The following is a 16,870-nucleotide window of genomic DNA, read 5'->3' as shown; positions in this document are numbered from 1 at the left end:
TCGAGGATTATAAAAACAACTCTTTCCTCCTGGATCTTCCCCCTGATCTCAAGAAGCATGGAATTCACCCGGCCTTTCACGTGAGCCTCCTCCATCTCCATATCCCCAACGACGATTAACGATTCCTGGGACAACAAATTTGCCAGATGAGCGACATTGGCATGCCCAAGGAATGGTCTGTTGCGAGAGTAATAGATCACCACGGACAGGGCTCAAATGCCCTGTTTAAAATTGAATACTCAACAGGTGACTACATCTGGCTCCTTTACCAATCCATTTTGCAACTTGAAGCTGTCGGACAGTATCTGGAGGCTCTTGGGGTAACTGGCATTCAGGACCTATGTTAAGACCGTGCTCAGGGGTAAAGCAGAGTCTGAGGGGCTTGGCTTCAGCTCGTATGCTGTGCCCCTTACCCAAGTATGTGCCCCTAATTTCGGAATGTAGTCCGACATGAGTTCTATGAGTTCTGACAGGACGTCGGAACAGGGGTCCTCTGAAGGAGGACCAACTGACTACTAGGTGAGCGTGGGAAAGTCGGGCGGGGGTTTTTCCACCCAACAGGGGGGAAGCAGGAGACTACTGCAGTCGGAACCAACAGTAGAAGCAGAGCAGAAGGAACTGCTTTGGATGAAGTCTGAAGCAGAGCGGAACGGAGGGGACAGATGCAAGAGTGCGGGGTCTAGTTCCGACGCACAGGAAGTCGGAGGAGCGGAGGGACAGAGGAACAGGGGAGCAGGGGAACAAGGGAATGGGGGAACAGGGGAACGGAGGAGCGGAGGATTGGAGGATTGGAGGATGGCCGACCTAGGGAGTTGAGGATGGCCAACCTAGGGAGTCAATCCCCTAGGTATATACTCTAAGTGATGAGCATAGCATAGCAGAAGGCTATGTGCTGAGTGTACAGGATTACAATAGGATGACTGAGACATACAAGAATAAGGCTTGGGGAACAGTATGTACACGACAGATCAGAATTGCTAGGGTATAGGGATTACCAGTGATCTGAAAAGCGGAACTATGATACTAAACGGGGATAGGACCAGTTGAGTGGTTTCTAGTCTAGGAGGGGACCGGTGAGGTGGTCAGACAGACTAATAGTTGGGTGGGACAAGATGAGCGGAACTGAGCGGGTCGGAAAAGTGGAGGGAGTAGGAGTAGGATCGGGCGGACCAATAGGGCGGAGGAGTGGAACCCCAGATAGGGTCGGATGGAAGGGGTATGGTGTCGGAGGACATAGGGGTAGTGTCGGAGGACATAGGGGTAGTGTCGGAGGAGCAGAATGGGGTTGGGCGGAGGTAGCAGGGCTAATCCTGCTGAGATGCACTTCATGCTTTGTTGGAGAAGGAGGAATGGAGCAGATGGGGAAACAGGGGGTCGGACCAGCAGTAGGGATGCTTATAGGTGGTACTGGGGGTACTTGGATCCGGTATATGACAACCTACCTAAAAAGTCCGCACTAGACCCACCTAATATTAGTGTTGCCACCATGAGCACCCCCTTTGAGGCTAGTAGACTTGTCCTCAATATTGTTGACAGATTACTGGCCGAATTACCTGCTGTCACATCTGTCAGCACCTCCAGGTCCCAGGACTCAAAAGGGCTCGATTGACCTTCATCGAAATCCTCCAACCCTTCTACCCTTCACCCTATGTCCTCTTCCCACTCTCCCTTAGGACTGAGATCCACGGACTCCCCTGACATGATGAACGTCAACAGCCCTAGCTATGTAACAGAGCCAGGCAAAGTCCCCCCTTGTAACCCCCCTCGCAGTCATGCCTGTGCTCCAAGTTCATGGCGGTTGAGGTCGTCGTTGTCATTGAAACTGTGGCGACAACTCTAATCGCTCCTCTTGTCGCGAGTCGAATGACGATGCTATGAATGCCTTCTCACTGTTTCTTCCACGCTGAGCTCAGGCTAGTAAGTCTCATGCTAGACGACTTCCCCTGTCGTGGCCCTCTTATTCACCTGCCTCTTGCTTCGCAGAGGAACTAGCTATTAAGAAAGAGGCCTACACTTTCACTGCCCAGGTCAAAGCAGACCATGAAAAGGAGTTCTCCAGCTGGACCCAGTGCAACCATCACCTCACGCTAGACAATCGGGGCCAACAGCATGTCAGAAACCTCCAACCTCATACCCCTGCAACTAGGCAACCTGCTCCTATCCCCAGGACAGCTTCTCAGATCATCGCGGATGCCATCAAAACCCCCGTCAACGATCCTATCCCCGTCCCTCCTGATATCACTCCGACCATAGATTCTGGTCCTGATGTCCTCAACATCATTGTGAGATCTGAAGAGCTTGATAGAAGTAATAGCACCCACCTCCATGGTGTTGCTAATGAGGATTTCTTCGGTAGATCACTTATTGCTGGCCTTGTTCTAATGAACCTCCTGACGATAATTCCCTTGCTAGCCACCATGAACTCGATGGGCATTACCTCAACTAGCTAGAGTCACTCGCTTACAAAAGAGAAAGCAGGTCTCCATCATGAGACCTGGAGGCTGTATGTTCAAAAGCCGAGCACACGGACTTAGTACCTAGCTACCAATGTCTGTACGCATCATCAGCATCACTCACTCATTCTTAGTTATTCTTTGTGTTTCTTTTATTACTACTTTACCCGAGTCTCTCCTTACCTATATAAGCTAGTTTACATAGTGCTGGAGGGACAGTTGATCCTTTCCCTCTCCGAGTAACAACGGTTTAGTTCTGACAGTTCTTTCTGTGCTACACCTAAGTTTACTCTACAAAGTCAACTTCTCGAGTGTGAACATTTATCTAAATGCCACACACTCTGTACCTCCACTGCTATGACTGTGTTCCATGAACTTCTTTTCTTCTCTTCCCTGGATCCACACTTACTATGCATGTCTCTTGTCAGCGTATATTTAGTTGGGTATGACTCAGATGCCTCATTGCTTATGCATGTGCTTACTGATACATACCTATTATTACATCATACCCTGTACCCATACTAGTATATAAACACTAGCTAGGTGACACTGATTTTTCAGCTTAACCTACACTAATTTTCCTCTGATACTTCTGACTTGATTCTAAGATACCTCTTTGGTTCTTAGTGTTAGGTACCATGCCGGCTCAGGAGGAAGAGGGGTCGGGGCTTGGCTTCAGCTCTTGTGCTGCGCCCTTAGCCGAGTACGTGCCCCAAATTTGGAGCAGGTCCGACATTGTCCTGACAATAGGATGAGTGAACCGCTTAGGTCCGCTTTGAGAGTCGGGAAGTAAGAGCTACTAGTGGTGGGCTGACTAGGAGCAGAGCAGAGAAGGCGAGGAGTGATGCGGAGGGTGGATAGGAGCAGGGGGAATGTTTGGTAGGAGCGGGGAAGGCGGAGGATAATGTGGAGGATGGGAAAAGGGGCAAGGAAAATATTGATAGGGGCGGAGAAATAAGAGGGACACTTAGAGCACGGCTCTAAGTCAGAGCGGAGGGTCAGAGGGTCAGAGGTGACAACAAGTTGAGACTTGTGTCCAGAGGAGGCAAGGTCCTACTGAGAATTCTCACAAGAGGTAACTGTGAGAAGACAAGTAATATTAAGACTGAGGAAAAATATCTAAGTACATGATATGTTATATACTTCTATGTATGAGGCAGTGACCAGGATAACTATGTTGTAAAGCTATGTACCAAGGATATAATTTGTAAGTACTTACACAGGTGAAGACATAAGTTGGAGCGGATATCAATATGTACACGTCGGATCAGTGATCAAGCGGTAGAATTACCAGTGATCCGGAAGTAAGGGTCTATGTACTGAAGGGGAAAGTTATATCTAAAAGGGGAAAGAGGTCCAGTTGAATAGAGTCGTTATGGAAGGGGACCGGTTGAGCGGTTGAGCAGAAACGTAGGAGTGGATGCGGACGATGATTGGACGGAGCGGAGGATGGGTGGAGCGGAGGTGATCGGAAAGTGGAGCAGATATTGATATTAGAGCAGTCAGATCAGGTATATGACAGGTATCCGACATGGTGCACAGTCGTAGAGATCCATCTTTGGTGGCTTTCTTCATCATTATCATGGGAACTGCATTGGTTCCACTAAAGAACTCCCACCAACCCATTCGAGTATATGCCTCTCATTTAGCTCTCCACAGCAGGTGTAGTGCCTCTGGGCATTGAGACTGACGCCAGAAGTATACCTGACTGTCATTGAGAAGGGGAATTACATGGTTAATCTTGCGCAATGGCAGTAAGGGGGTTTCGACCACTTCTTTGCATATGTCCTTTGTGTAAGCACAAAGTTCTTGTCAGTATGACTTGAACCTATTCACATCCAGGCCCAAGCCCTTCAGTTCCAGGACTTGTGTTTGTGACCCTCAGATGGGTAGAGGGTCGAGACTATGTATTTTGATTTCTGAAGGATTGAAACCGATTAATACTTGGTGTTGATAAAGGAATGGCATCCCGAGGATGACGTCGTAAGCTTCGAGGTTAGCAATGTCAAAAGTACATAGGCACTTCACGTCTTGATACATGAATTCAACAGTTGTATTAGCTTTACGACACTACGGGATCCTGAGACCGCAAGTTGCAAAGGTATTGGTTTATCTAGAAGCTCATAATCAAGTTTCAACTGATCTACGATGGTAGATGAGACAAAGTCGGTCAGTGAGCCTGAGTCGAGTAGGGCCCGACACGGTCGGCTGTAATTAAGACTATGACCATGATCGAACACGGGAGGATTCTGGTTGAAGACTTAGGTCAGGTGGACTGTCATTCTAGGGCACGGATGTCAGGTAAGTTCGCATTCTTACTAGAGTTACCTGTGCAGAACAATTCACTAATAACTCTACTGGGGGTATCGCACAGGGTCCCACAATCGACAAGCACGGGGAGTTCACTGCACTCACTGGGATTACTGTCAATAGTACTGGGGCTATTCTCAGTTAATGAGGGTTGGGCTCCCCAGGAGGGTTGAAATGACGCCTTCATTCGAACAAGATCTGCGTAATTATGTAGTTTCAGGTCAATCAGCCAGGAGACTACATCAAACAATGGGTCACAGATCTGCTCCCAGTAGATGATGTAGTCATCATAGTTGTGCTTATTGGACAAAAGGTAGGTGTTGGGTCCACCGTGTGTTGCTAGGCTGAACCTGTAGGGCCCATAAGGATCAAAGATTGGATCATGGAGCTTGTCAGTGGGGAGAGGGACAGCCATATGTAGGATTGCCAAGGTACATTCAACTGCCACAAGTCGCTTAGCAGATTCCAGGTCATTTGTGTCTCCATGGCTAACAGCCATTCCATATAGACCGTAGGCCACTCCTTCTTCTATAGCAGTGTTCCGGATATCAGTATCAGTCACGCCTACAGTGTTTGCACTTAGGGATGATACCTTCAAGGTAGGTTTGAAAGGTAGTCTGTGCCTCCTGGGGCAGTCTTTGGCAAGATGTCCCATCTGTTCACACTCAAAGCATTGGTTGTTATCACGTAGACACCTCAACTGATCTGGGTCCTTTTTAGGGGCATCGTTTTGGGGTCTACTCCTCCTAGTAGGGGCGTCATTTCTAAGGTTAGTCTTCCCATGATTCCTCCTGTCAGGTATAGGGGGAGTAACGGTGTTTGCAGCAATAGATTGGGTACGAGGTCTCTGGTCAAACTTTCGGTTATGTACGTCACATCAGTCATTGTGGTTGTTGCATGCATAGTGACTTGCGAAGCTGGTGGCAAGAGTCGGGTTAATGGCCAGGAGGATGTTAGGGTCTTTAGCATTTTCCAAGAACGTGTGTTCAGTACATAGCGCCTTCTTCTCGATGACATCGAGAGTGACGGTATTTGGTTTGTGGCCCTTATCCACTAGGGAGGCCTTGAGGTAAGGCTTACAATTGGTCCAGAATTGTCAGACCATCTCACATTCGTCGACATTGCCAGCGGTATCCGCAAGGTCTCGGAGTCGTCGAAGATAGTCTTGAACGGTCTGTTTCCCATCTTGTCAACACTCTAGGAATTTCTGTCACTGCTGCATGCAGAAACCAGGTGGGAAGACATAATTGAATAGTTGTTCGAAGAATTCAGTCATCAAGTATCTTTTTTGAAGGTCTAGGATGTCTCTCTCAAAGAATCTATAGGCTTGCCCACCGAGGTACTTCCCCAATATGCGTAATGACTGGTTCGTGGTGAGTCGTGCTCATTCTTTCCAGTCCCTGACTTCTCTAACCCATTTTTTGAAAGTGGTTGCATTAGCTTCACCATGGTACGTAAATGGTGGTTCGTTCTTTATGAAGCTCTGCTGATACTTAAGTAAATTTAACTTAGTGCGGTATTTGCGTCTTGCCACTCATTTTGAGCGCTTCGTCTCAGGGGTGTCGCTATCATGGTCGGATTCAGGCTCTAAAGCTAGGAAGTCCATACTGAAGTTGTTCAGTTGCCCAGGACCATTGGATTCAGGATCGCTGTCAACTGGACCAGGGATAATGGACTTTGAACGATGGTCACGGGAGTGCTTCTGACTGTGGCACACAGGGGGATCAGTGCGAGAATTGGATTCTGTGGACGACACTTCATCTTCATCGTTATCCATTGAAGATGGGTCGGAATCGCTGGGTTCTGGATCGTTTCTTGGTGGTCCTCCCATAGCGCATTTGACGGAACTGTTTGAGGGAAGGACAGAGGATGCTCTTTGGTAGCAAGAGCTGCCCACGTCAGGTTGATCAGAGCCTCCTTTGGCCTTGGTCGGGGCCATTGGAGCTCAGGAGCTAGTTGTTTGATTCGCGGGGCCTTGGATACTAGTGGTCACAGCTCTGTGACTTTCAAGGAGTTGCTTTTGCACTTCCTCTTCTCAGGTCTGGCTTTGGATTATGAGTTTCTAGAGCTCTTGGACTCTATCCTGAAGTTCATTCATAAGTTCAGTCTGTTCAGTGAGTCTAGTTTTTACTTGATCACAATATCTTCTCAGGTATATGTTTTGCATTTGGATCGATAAGCAACGGTTATCGTCATTCCATATGTATCTTAGGGACTTGTCTGGGTCGTCCGTCCCTGGGCGGCCAAGGTCAGCCATGCCTTCATCGAATTCCGTCCATTGGTCCAACCAGTCGTGATGGGCATTCTGAGGATCTAGTCCATTCCTTTCAAGGGGGTCTACTAATTTCCCTTTTGCTTCAGTGGGAATTCTCGGGGAGGATCCAGCTGTCGGAGATTTCTTAATAGGGTCTAGTATGGGGAATTCAGGTACATCTCCGATATCTCCATTGTCAGGCATGTCCGACCAATCAAAGACACTCATTAGTTTGGGAAATTGTTCTGAGTATTCTGGTTCGGGCACGAACAGTGCAGAATGATATACGTTCTCATCTGGTGATACAACATGATATCTAATGGGAGAGAGGTCGCGCTCACCTAGGCTGTTGAGTAAGGGACTCAGACTCATGATAGTCAAGTTCTCGTCATCAACTGCTTTAAGTGGCAAATTTTGTTTGTTCCCCTCGTTACTGGTTAACGGGGTACTGGGTAGCCATGGCCAGGCAACACTGAGGTCGCTCTGTTGGCTAGTGGGAGGCTTGTCATTTATGCTTTCACTCCTATCTACTCCAGAGACTTCATTGTCATCATGGGTCCAGGTGCTTTGAACTCCAAGTTCAAGGGCACCGGCGTCGTCAGCTCCTGCACTCGTTAACGTCGAGGCATGAGGAGACTGGTTGCCTGCTGTGCGTGTAGGCATTTTTCTAGTATCAATATCAAAAAGGGGGTGGGTTGAGAGATGTGTAGTTTTGAGAGGGGTCGACGAGTCAGAGGGTGATCAATCCTCTTCAGTGATGGCCATAGAAGGGTGAAGATGGGTAGTTTAGTATTCTAGTTCAAAATATGTGGCGTTTAGATAAATGTTCACACTCGAGAAGTTGACTTTGTAGAGTAAACTCAGGCATAGCACAGAAAGAACTGTCAGAACTAAACCATTGTTACTCGGAGAGGGAAAGGATCAACTGTCCCTCCAGCACTATGTAAACTAGCTTATATAGGTAAGGAGAGACTTGGGTAAAGTAGTAATAAAAGAAACACAAAGAATAACTAAGAATGAGTGAGTGATGCTGATGATGCATACAGATATTGGTAGCTAGGTACTAAGTCCGTGCGCTCAGCTTTTGACAAGTGTTACAGAGTGTTACAGGAGTTTATATACTGTAGGTATTGAGTAAGTAATCAGTCAGCATGGTAAAAGGGTATGTATGAAACATATGGAAAGTCTATTAGTAAGTCTTTAGTGGATTAAGGAAATGGAGTCAGAAATGAATGCAGAAAACAGATCAGTAAGCAAGGCAGAAAAGTGTATAACCGGTAACTGGAGAAAAGGAGGTCTAAAAGGAGATAGGTGTAAGGTTAGGTTTAGACCCAGAGATGAAACCAGAGCACCAGACGGAAATCAGGATGGAAGTCTGGGTCTAAGGGTGAAGATCCAGAGTTCCGGGTCCGGAAATGCGGGATATGACAGACATCAGTGTCAATGAGCATCAAGAGGTCCCTGTTAGGTACTGTGACAACTCAGGAAGCAGAGGGGTCAGGGCTTGGCTTCAGCTCTTGCGCTGCGCCCTTAGCCGGGTACATGCCCCGAATTTGGAGCAGGTCCGACGTTGTCCGATGGTAGGACGAATGGACCACTTGGGTCCACTTTGAGGGTCGGGGAATAAGAGCTACTAGTGGTGGGCTGACTAGGAGCGGAGCGGAGAAGGCGGGGAGTGATGCTGGAGAGTGGATAGGAGCAGGGGAATGTTGGTAGGGGCAGGGAAGGCAGAGGATAATATAGGAGGGACAAGGGAGAATATTTGATAGGGGTGGAGTGTAAGGGGAAGACTTAGAGCACAGCTCTAAGTCAGAGCGGAGGGTTGGAGGTGACAACAAGTTGAGACTTGTGTCTAGAGGAGGCAAGGTCCTACTGAGAATTCTCACAAGATATAACTGTGAGAAGACAAGTAATATTAAGACTGAGGAAAAATATCTAAGTACATGATATGTTATATACTACTATGTATGAGGCAGTGATCAGGATAACTATGTAGTAAAGCTATGTACCAAGGATATAGTTTGTAAGTATTTTACATAGGTGAAGACATAAGTTGGGGCGGATATCAATATGTACGCGTCGGATCAGTGATCGAGTGGTAATAGGAATTACCGGTCATCCGGAAGTAAGGGTCTATGTACCAATGGGGAAGGTATATATCTAAAAGGGGAAAGAGATTCAGTTGAATGGAGAGGTTATGGAAGGGGACCAGTTGAGCGGTTGAGCAGAAGCATAGGGCGGAATGTGGACTTGTGATTGGACGGAGCAGAGGATGGATGGAGCGGAGGGGTCGGAAAGTGGAGCGGATATCAGTATCGGAGCGGTCGGATCAGGTATATGACAGTCCCCATCCATCCCTGGGCCATCTGAGTCCTTGAGAACAGTGCTTAGGACCAGTACTATCTCAGAAGAAGCTGAAGTTTGAATTCAAATCATAAATAGGGCTGTCCAAGATGTGGTGCTGCCCTGCAGTGGCCAGTGGAATGAGAGCTGATCACTGCCAGAGTCGATGAGCAATGCTACCTGGATGACATGTTTGATCAAGAACTTAGCAAAGACTCATCTAACTCCCAAAAAGGGCTTGTCAGTCACATTACTACTCCAAGGCACGCACTATCCAAATTCAAACCCAGATTTACCAGTCCATCTATCAACAGCTTGCCTCATTAGATGGGCTGGTCACCAGTCTAGGATCCTTTTACCAGGTACACTATGCCTTCAATGTGTTGACAAGGTGGGTCTCTTCACTTTGCCCTTCTCCTTTGAAGCAGGAGTCCATGCTGTGCCTGATGCATCACAGGGCTCCTTCTATTCAGGAATCATGGCTCATCCTGCACTTTCTCCACAAGTTTGAAACAATGTTTCAGGTCACAAATCCTTTCAATTTGAGCCAAAATAGCTTCACAATACCTTTTGATACTATTTGTACAAATTAGATGACATTGGAGTATCAATATATCTGATTTCTTTCTACTGCGAAAACTGACAGCTACACATAAATTCAAATGACATGCCAAAGTGGCTGAAAATAAGGTTTTGCTTACCGTAAGCAAGTAGGGGTGATTCGGAATTCTCCATTGCACGCCTCTTGGCTGTACCCTTATCGGGTCCAAGAACAGTCATGCAAGGCAAGTGTCAGTTGAACTCATAGATCGTCAACTCACCTTCCTTAGGATTTAACAAGTATTATCCGCCAGATTACGAGCCTGATAAACACAAGAGCTTAAATGCGTACAGAGGTATGTACAACCAATTCATCATGTGTTGTCTCTCATGTGCCTGCAGGCAAACATGCGCTCGGTGACAGAGCGCGTAAACTCGACAAGGGCATACTCATAACCCGTTTTGAGCTTCCCTTCAATATCTGGTGGTATGCATCATCATAGCATCCAGAAGTAGTGATTGAACAGTTTTGTAGTGGAACATGCAACAATCATATTGGCATGGGCGTCCGGTATAATGCGGAGAAGAAGAAAGTCGGCGCATACTATTCCACTCCAATATACTCGTTCCGCTGCAAATGCCATCTCTGCGACGGCTGGTTTGAAATTCAGACCGATCCGAAGGTCAGCTGCACGCAGTGCCTTAGTTGTTGGCCTTTCACATTAATATCGCACAGAATACTCGCTACGTAGTGGTCTCAGGCGCCCGTCAGAAGGATGAAGATTGGGATCCAGAGGACAACGGCGGGTTTGCTATTCACGGTATGTAGCGATTTGCATTTACTCCGATCGTCATCTCACAAAGGTTACAGATACCGAAGGGAAAGCTGACCCCGCGGATCCACTTGCGGCGTTCGAGAAGACCACCGATGCCCAAAACTACGTCGCCAAGGTGCAGATCCCACGGCTTGAGGCCTTGCAGGGTGTTTCGGATCGCTACAATCACGATCCTTACGCACTATCATCAATGGTGCGCAAGCGTTTTCGTGCAGAGAAGAAGATTGAGGCACAGAAGCGCGCTGAGGATGATACGCTCAAAGGCAAATATGGCTTACCGGAGGAGTTGAATCTTGTTGAAGATGATGCGGAGGCCAAGCAGCATGCACGGGACCAGTGGGCGAGGGCTAGAATGGAATATGAAGCAGAGAGAAATAGTAAGAGACCTCGCCTATCGATACCATTCTCGTCTGGTTCCCAAGCTAGGTCGACATCAGACGCCGTATCTTCTCTGAAGGCTCGCATCCTTGACAATACTCGGCGGTCAAGTACCCTTGCGAACAGAGTGAAACCTCCTGATCGAGGAGTACTTCTCAAGTAGATACGACACTTCATTGTACACTAGACGTTCACGCAAACTTCATTATACTGCTGCTGTCTAAATCAGCAGCTCATTAATTCCTACGCTTCGATGATTTCTGAGCAAGATACGATAGCAAATCAGAACAACATTAAAAAATACAGAGGTGAGACACGAAACCAAGATACTAGTAGTATGGATGACAGGACGTAGAGTTGACAAGTCTGATCAGTGTAACGGAGGGCATCACGGACGAGTATATCCAGCATATAAAATGAAGAACAAAGAGAAGACGATTCATAAATAGACAGTAAAACAAACCAGGATTCCGCCCTATAATTCCTATCATGAAGTCTGGTAAATTGCCCATGGTTGGTCAAGCGTGGTCATGGGACCCTCCCACTTCCAATCAGAAGACTGGTAGTAGGCGGACTCGCCGCCGTCAATCTCCTTGAATGCCCCCATATGAAGGAGATCGAGGTGGTTGCTTTCCCTGGGCTCCTCGATCTTGGTTTTGTCTGGGGAAGATGCGCCCTGTGACTGATCAGCATCCGGATTGGACTGTGGGCTAGGGTTCGTGGATGATGATGGTACAAGGTCGGGGGTGGGGGCTTTCGATTCTTCCTCGTCTTCGAGAGTAGTAAAGATACTGTAATCGATAAACTCGTGGAACTCCGAGAATGCATCGTTAGGGGGCCCTGCTGGAGGTGAGAGTTCCGAAAGTGGTCCACCAATGCTTGAAGCGAAGGCAGAGGTCGCAATATGTGTGGGATCTTGAGCTGCGCCTTGCAAAATCCGGTCGAGAGTGTGAGCAATGTCGTCGAACACGCCGGCATCTGTTGAGGCAGTCATGGCGACAAGTTCCTTCATCTTATCCATGAAAGCATTTGCGTCCTCTTCCGTTTTGATACTATCAACCTCCTGGTGCCTCTTCACTAGTCCCTCGCTAGGTTCTCCCTCCCAATCTTCAGTCTTCACCTTCTTGGGAGACGGTGCGCCAATAGAGTCAGGCTGTGTAGAGGGACCCGCAGCGGAGAGTGTAGAAACATCCTCGTCGGCTTGGCGTTTCACGCCAGGAGTAAATACAGGTGGAGGTTCGGAGGGAGATATAGTAGGTGGCTTAGGAGGGCGCTGGCTAACCTTCGTCTTGGGTGGGGGTTTGGACTTGGGAGACTTTGGGGTTTGTGGGGAAGCGGCAGTAAGAGGGAGAGGAGTAGGAGCAGTGGAAGCAGTAGTTGCAGGTGGTGGGGTAGGTGACGGCACCGCGTTCGTTGTGGCGGCAGGGTCAGAGGGACTTGGGGGCACGCGAACAGGAGGTTTCTTGATCAGAGGTTGGGGCGGCGGGGGATGCGGAGGTGGGTGTGACTGGTTTGCGGAGGGATGGCGGCTCATGGGGGGCCCAGCTGGGGGAGGCTGAAGAATTTGGGGGGGCGTAGGCTGAGAAACATTGGGAGCGGGGGGCGGTCGATTTATGTGAGAACCAGTAAGTCCACCCATTTGTTGCGATGCGACGGCGGCTTTCATTAATTGACACCTTTGTTCAAACTCCTCGTTAGCCTTTTGTACTTGGTTATACATGCTCTTTAGAGTGTGAAAACCGATTAAGAATTGGGGTGGCCCCGTCGAATAACGGGTCCTTTGATGTTCCACCGTCAATACCTGGAAAGAAAATGTACTCAACACAACGAAATGCAGACACGCACAAGAAGAGCTTACAATTGCAACGAGCCTGCGAATCAAATCATCCGATCTTAGAACAACCCAGTACATTGGTAGTCTCCCATCAAGGTCCCGAGTCATCTTGTGAACTTGATCTAGTAGCTGATTGTACTCCATTCGCTGTTCCTCTGGTATTGAGACCGGTTGCATTGTCTGCAGTCCTGCACAGAGGATTAGAATCTGCGATAAGAATATGGACATGACGAACCACGGGATGAGAAAAGGTGTTTCGTGTTTTGGATTACGGCCATTGCGTGTCCGATCTGCTCCTGAGTCGGTGGTAGGATGGGTCCTGCCTGAATGGCAGGCTTCATCTCAGTCATCGGTAGTTGCATCCCATTGCGCATCATGGATGGCTGTCCCCGCGGTACAGAAACCAGGCTGGGACCGGCGGTTGGCACCTGGTTCGGGAAATTTCCTTGATGTGTGCTGGGCATACCCGGTTGCTCACCGGGCGCCTCATGATTGGTCATTTGCTGATTGACCTTCGCTGCTATCAACCGACTCTGCTGCCAACGTTGAATCTCCGGACGATGCCGGTCGATGGCTATAATCGTCTGCTCTGGCAAGCCATTGGCGCGCATATCAGCAACAGACATATTGACGAAACGCGCAGCATGCGCCATGGCTTGCGGATTGAGAGGACCGCGCACAACAGCGTGTGGCATCTCCACGGCTACACCTGAGGCACTTCCAGGAGTGCCGTTCTGAGCGCTGTTCTGTGACAAGCCGTTTCTTTGTGCAGCGCGAGATCTCATTGAGACGACGATCACAGTCTCGAATGCCTGCAGGTGCTCTTTGTATGCGAGAGCAAGCTGCTGTGCGATACCGGGGCCACTCTTAGCTGGCTCAGTATCCGTGCCTGGGAACTGTACAAGACCCATGCGACCGCCTATGACCGCCCATAAATCGCGTTGAGTTACCTAAAAGTGACTAGTGAGAATGCTTCGAGCATTGCAAATTGTCGTCATCTTACCTGAATGAGCGCCGCCTTCGCGAAAGACCTGAACATGCAGGCTATGCAATTCAACTGAACGGTTTTCAGATAACAGAACGTGCAAGTTGGGATCCGCGTGATTGTTCTTGCAAAAGGACGTGTACATAGCCTCAAAGCGAGGCTTGTCAAGATGGGAGACCCCGATTGTCGACAACATTCTATTCGGGATCTGACCATTAGCAACGGTGTGAGGATTGAATTGAGGACCCATATTCTGTGACTATCATATTGGGCATGCCCGGAGGCAAGCTGCTGTGGAGTAGAGCCAGAGCGTGTGGGTACAGCACCTGGGCGTTGCATCTGACCACCCTGTCCAGAGAGTTGAGGATTCATGGGATGGGCCTGACCCGGCGCTGAAATCTGCGAAGGCCCGCTACCTCCAGGGTTCATTCCAAAATTTGGAGTGGGACTGGACGACTGTGGCCAGGGTTGTTGGGGTGCTCCGCCGCCCTGCGTAACACCTGGTCGACCAGCAGGAGAGGGCATTGTATTTCTACGATGCGTAAATAGGGAGCTTCAATGATACGCCGACGTGACTTACACATGTGCTAGATTTCCTCCAAGCATGCCACCGGAATTAGTCATTTGGATGGCCTGGTTCACTCTGAGGAAGAGAGTCTTGCGACTCTGGAGCTCCGCGCGCATCTTTTCCAACTTTGCGGACCATGCTTCGTCGGGGAAACCTCTCGTATGATCGAGTATGGTTTGGATATTTTGCTCAATGCTACTAATTCCAGCTTGCAAATAATCCCTCCTTTGCATCAGCTCTGGGAGAGTAGGCACCTTCTGAGCCGGTGCCCTAATGTTTGGATGGCCCATCTGGGGCCCAAGAGGTTGTGCCGCCAGATGCGGAGAACCATGCATTGCATCAACATTAGTCATATTTGAGGATGAAAACATGTCCGAGGAATTCGGCTGACTAGGGCCTGGCTGCGAGCCCATCTGCTGCTGCTGCATACGAACGAGTGCCATTGCAGACTGAGGCTGATGCTGGTTTTGTTGATTGGAAGGACGATCCATGAGGTGAAGCGGACGGCTAGCCAGAGCCTGGATCGGATTCCCTCCCTTCATTGGTGGGGTATTCATAGACATAGAGGAAAAGTTGGGTGGGATGATAGAAGATGTAGGGTTAGAGGACTGAGGGTCATGGAAAGACGAGGCAGGGGGGGGGACACGCTGTGCGGATGAAAGACCGAATTGTTGCTGAATATGTTGGACCAAGGGAGCATGTGAAGAGTGGACATGACCGAGCCCCTGGTTTCGAACGAGATCTGCCATCTAATATAAGGGAGTCAGCACACGTAATTACGAAAATTGGACCAGAACAAGGCATCGACTTGACTGGACTTGGGAAGCATGAATCTCAGGATAGTGATGTGAAAGATAATAGATACGGGGGTCGATAACAGTGCCCAAACCGACCATCAGTAACATGGGCGGGGTGTGGGTCCTGTGAGCGAACGCAGATGACGCAGAAGGGGGAGAACGTAACCTTGGATGATTATAGGAAAAACTTGCCTGTGGGGTCATCTGAGCGGAATTTGCGTCACCATTTTGCTGAACTCTGTAGTTGTTCTGGATTTGATTCCATATGCGACTATGTTCGGGGTTAGGGAGCCCGGGAACCATCTGAGAGTCTTGTTGCTGCTGCTGTTGCTGTTGATGTTGCTGTTGCTGTTGCTGCTGCTGCTGCTGTTGCTGTTGCTGTTGAGACTGCTGTTGCATCTGTTGCTGGGCAATGAAGTTTTGCATCATGTTCTGGGGATTCATTTGGTACGGGGGCATGCGATCGGCCATAATGCAAAGTCGTAGGCTTGCACCGAGATGGATGGTAATGTGAGCTCTACGACAGTGACGGCGAGCACGGTATGTTCTGGAACGTCGTTGGCGGTAGCGCCTACGACGAGGACACCGTTAAGAACGCAGTGGACGCTGTTTGGGGTAGCGTGCAGCTGGGGAGATGCTGGCAGTCACAGTGGGAAGCAGACGGCGCTTCACACCATGAAGCGAATGCTCGGTTGGCCTGTGCTCAGCTCGTGGCGTCGGACTTTAAATCTTTATTAATTTTTATCATTCAAATTCGTATTTTCAATTGCCACATTGTCTCAAAAATATTCATTTCTTCCCCCATTTTCTCCGATTCAAATCCGCGAAATCCTACTCGTCATGGTTGACTTAACGCTAGCGAGTGATACAATTATTTTGATGATTAATTCTGATTAATTCTCCATTTAATTCCACTCCGCGAGAACTGGTCCCAACGGCTTTTACCGAACCTCAATAATTATAAGACTAACCTTCAAGTTCAATGCACCCAAGCCCAATCGCAACCCACGTCGTCGAGCTTTAGCCTGGCTTCCAACTCAACGTGTGTGGAGTAAATGCCCATCTTGAAACCTCAAGGCAGCCAAGGCAACCTCACATACCTCGGAAACTCGCGAGAATAATCCTATTTCCTTCTACCACATATGGTCAAAATATGTAAAATCAGGAACAGAAATGCTTGACCCTTTGTGGTCTGCAACTAATTTTTTAATTATCATGGCTGTTTCCCCTTTCCACGCACGGATTCCTGTCGAGAGCAGTCTGTCTTGGTCCTCGTGCCTGCATAAGTTGCTTCGGTTCGAGAATCACTTTCAATTGGATATTTAGCTGCATTGAATATCGTATCAACCTCAGGGTTTGTCTGCATTTTTCGGTCGGATTGGCCTGTTGGCACCGTGCCATCCAACTGCCAGGCCCTGGCTATGCATTGCAACGTCTCGAACTTGACCATATCGGTGCAAAAACCCGACGACCATGGAGAACGCTCCCGGCGTTTACTCTAGATGCCTGGACAAATCGTAAGTTCCGAAATAACTTGTTATTTCAGTCCCTGCAATGAGGCGCTCAGGCGCC

General features: G+C 48.7%; 4 protein-coding genes across 4 annotated transcripts; 2 read left to right on the top strand and 2 right to left on the bottom strand.

Annotated features, from left to right (window-relative positions):
• Positions 1–1,791: 1,791 nt before the first annotated feature.
• EDB91DRAFT_1254844 (uncharacterized protein) lies at positions 1,792–2,450 on the top strand (the record flags this gene model as incomplete). The annotated part of the gene is made up of 2 exons (XM_041323872.1): positions 1,792–1,851; positions 1,914–2,450. The coding sequence occupies 2 exons, from the start codon at positions 1,792–1,794 to the stop codon at positions 2,448–2,450; spliced, it is 597 nt and encodes a 198-aa protein (XP_041170877.1).
• A 4,375-nt stretch (positions 2,451–6,825) lies between these two features.
• Positions 6,826–7,680, bottom strand: EDB91DRAFT_1254842 (uncharacterized protein; the record flags this gene model as incomplete). The annotated part of the gene is made up of 1 exon (XM_041323871.1): positions 6,826–7,680. One exon carries the CDS (start codon positions 7,678–7,680, stop codon positions 6,826–6,828), a length of 855 nt encoding a protein of 284 aa, XP_041170876.1.
• A 2,434-nt stretch (positions 7,681–10,114) lies between these two features.
• On the top strand, positions 10,115–11,340 carry EDB91DRAFT_1168876 (DUF572-domain-containing protein). The gene is made up of 6 exons (XM_041320122.1): positions 10,115–10,145; positions 10,191–10,256; positions 10,303–10,387; positions 10,436–10,583; positions 10,637–10,721; positions 10,772–11,340. The coding sequence occupies exons 1-6, from the start codon at positions 10,139–10,141 to the stop codon at positions 11,275–11,277; spliced, it is 897 nt and encodes a 298-aa protein (XP_041170875.1). The 5' UTR covers positions 10,115–10,138; the 3' UTR covers positions 11,278–11,340.
• On the bottom strand, positions 11,341–16,005 carry EDB91DRAFT_1168875 (uncharacterized protein). Its single transcript, XM_041320121.1, has 7 exons — positions 15,491–16,005; positions 14,514–15,250; positions 14,255–14,465; positions 13,980–14,192; positions 13,184–13,898; positions 12,973–13,136; positions 11,341–12,915 (listed from the first exon to the last, which is right to left on the bottom strand). The coding sequence occupies exons 1-7, from the start codon at positions 15,767–15,769 to the stop codon at positions 11,602–11,604; spliced, it is 3,633 nt and encodes a 1,210-aa protein (XP_041170874.1). The 5' UTR covers positions 15,770–16,005; the 3' UTR covers positions 11,341–11,601.
• Positions 16,006–16,870: the final 865 nt, after the last annotated feature.

This window comes from Suillus paluster (genome assembly GCF_016628075.1).
Source record: "Suillus paluster strain FC165 chromosome Unknown EDB91scaffold_118, whole genome shotgun sequence".
NCBI classification, from domain to species: domain Eukaryota; kingdom Fungi; phylum Basidiomycota; class Agaricomycetes; order Boletales; family Suillaceae; genus Suillus; species Suillus paluster.
The sequence above is the reverse complement of the archived record's forward strand: the minus strand, read 5'-3'. Positions and strand labels throughout refer to the sequence as shown.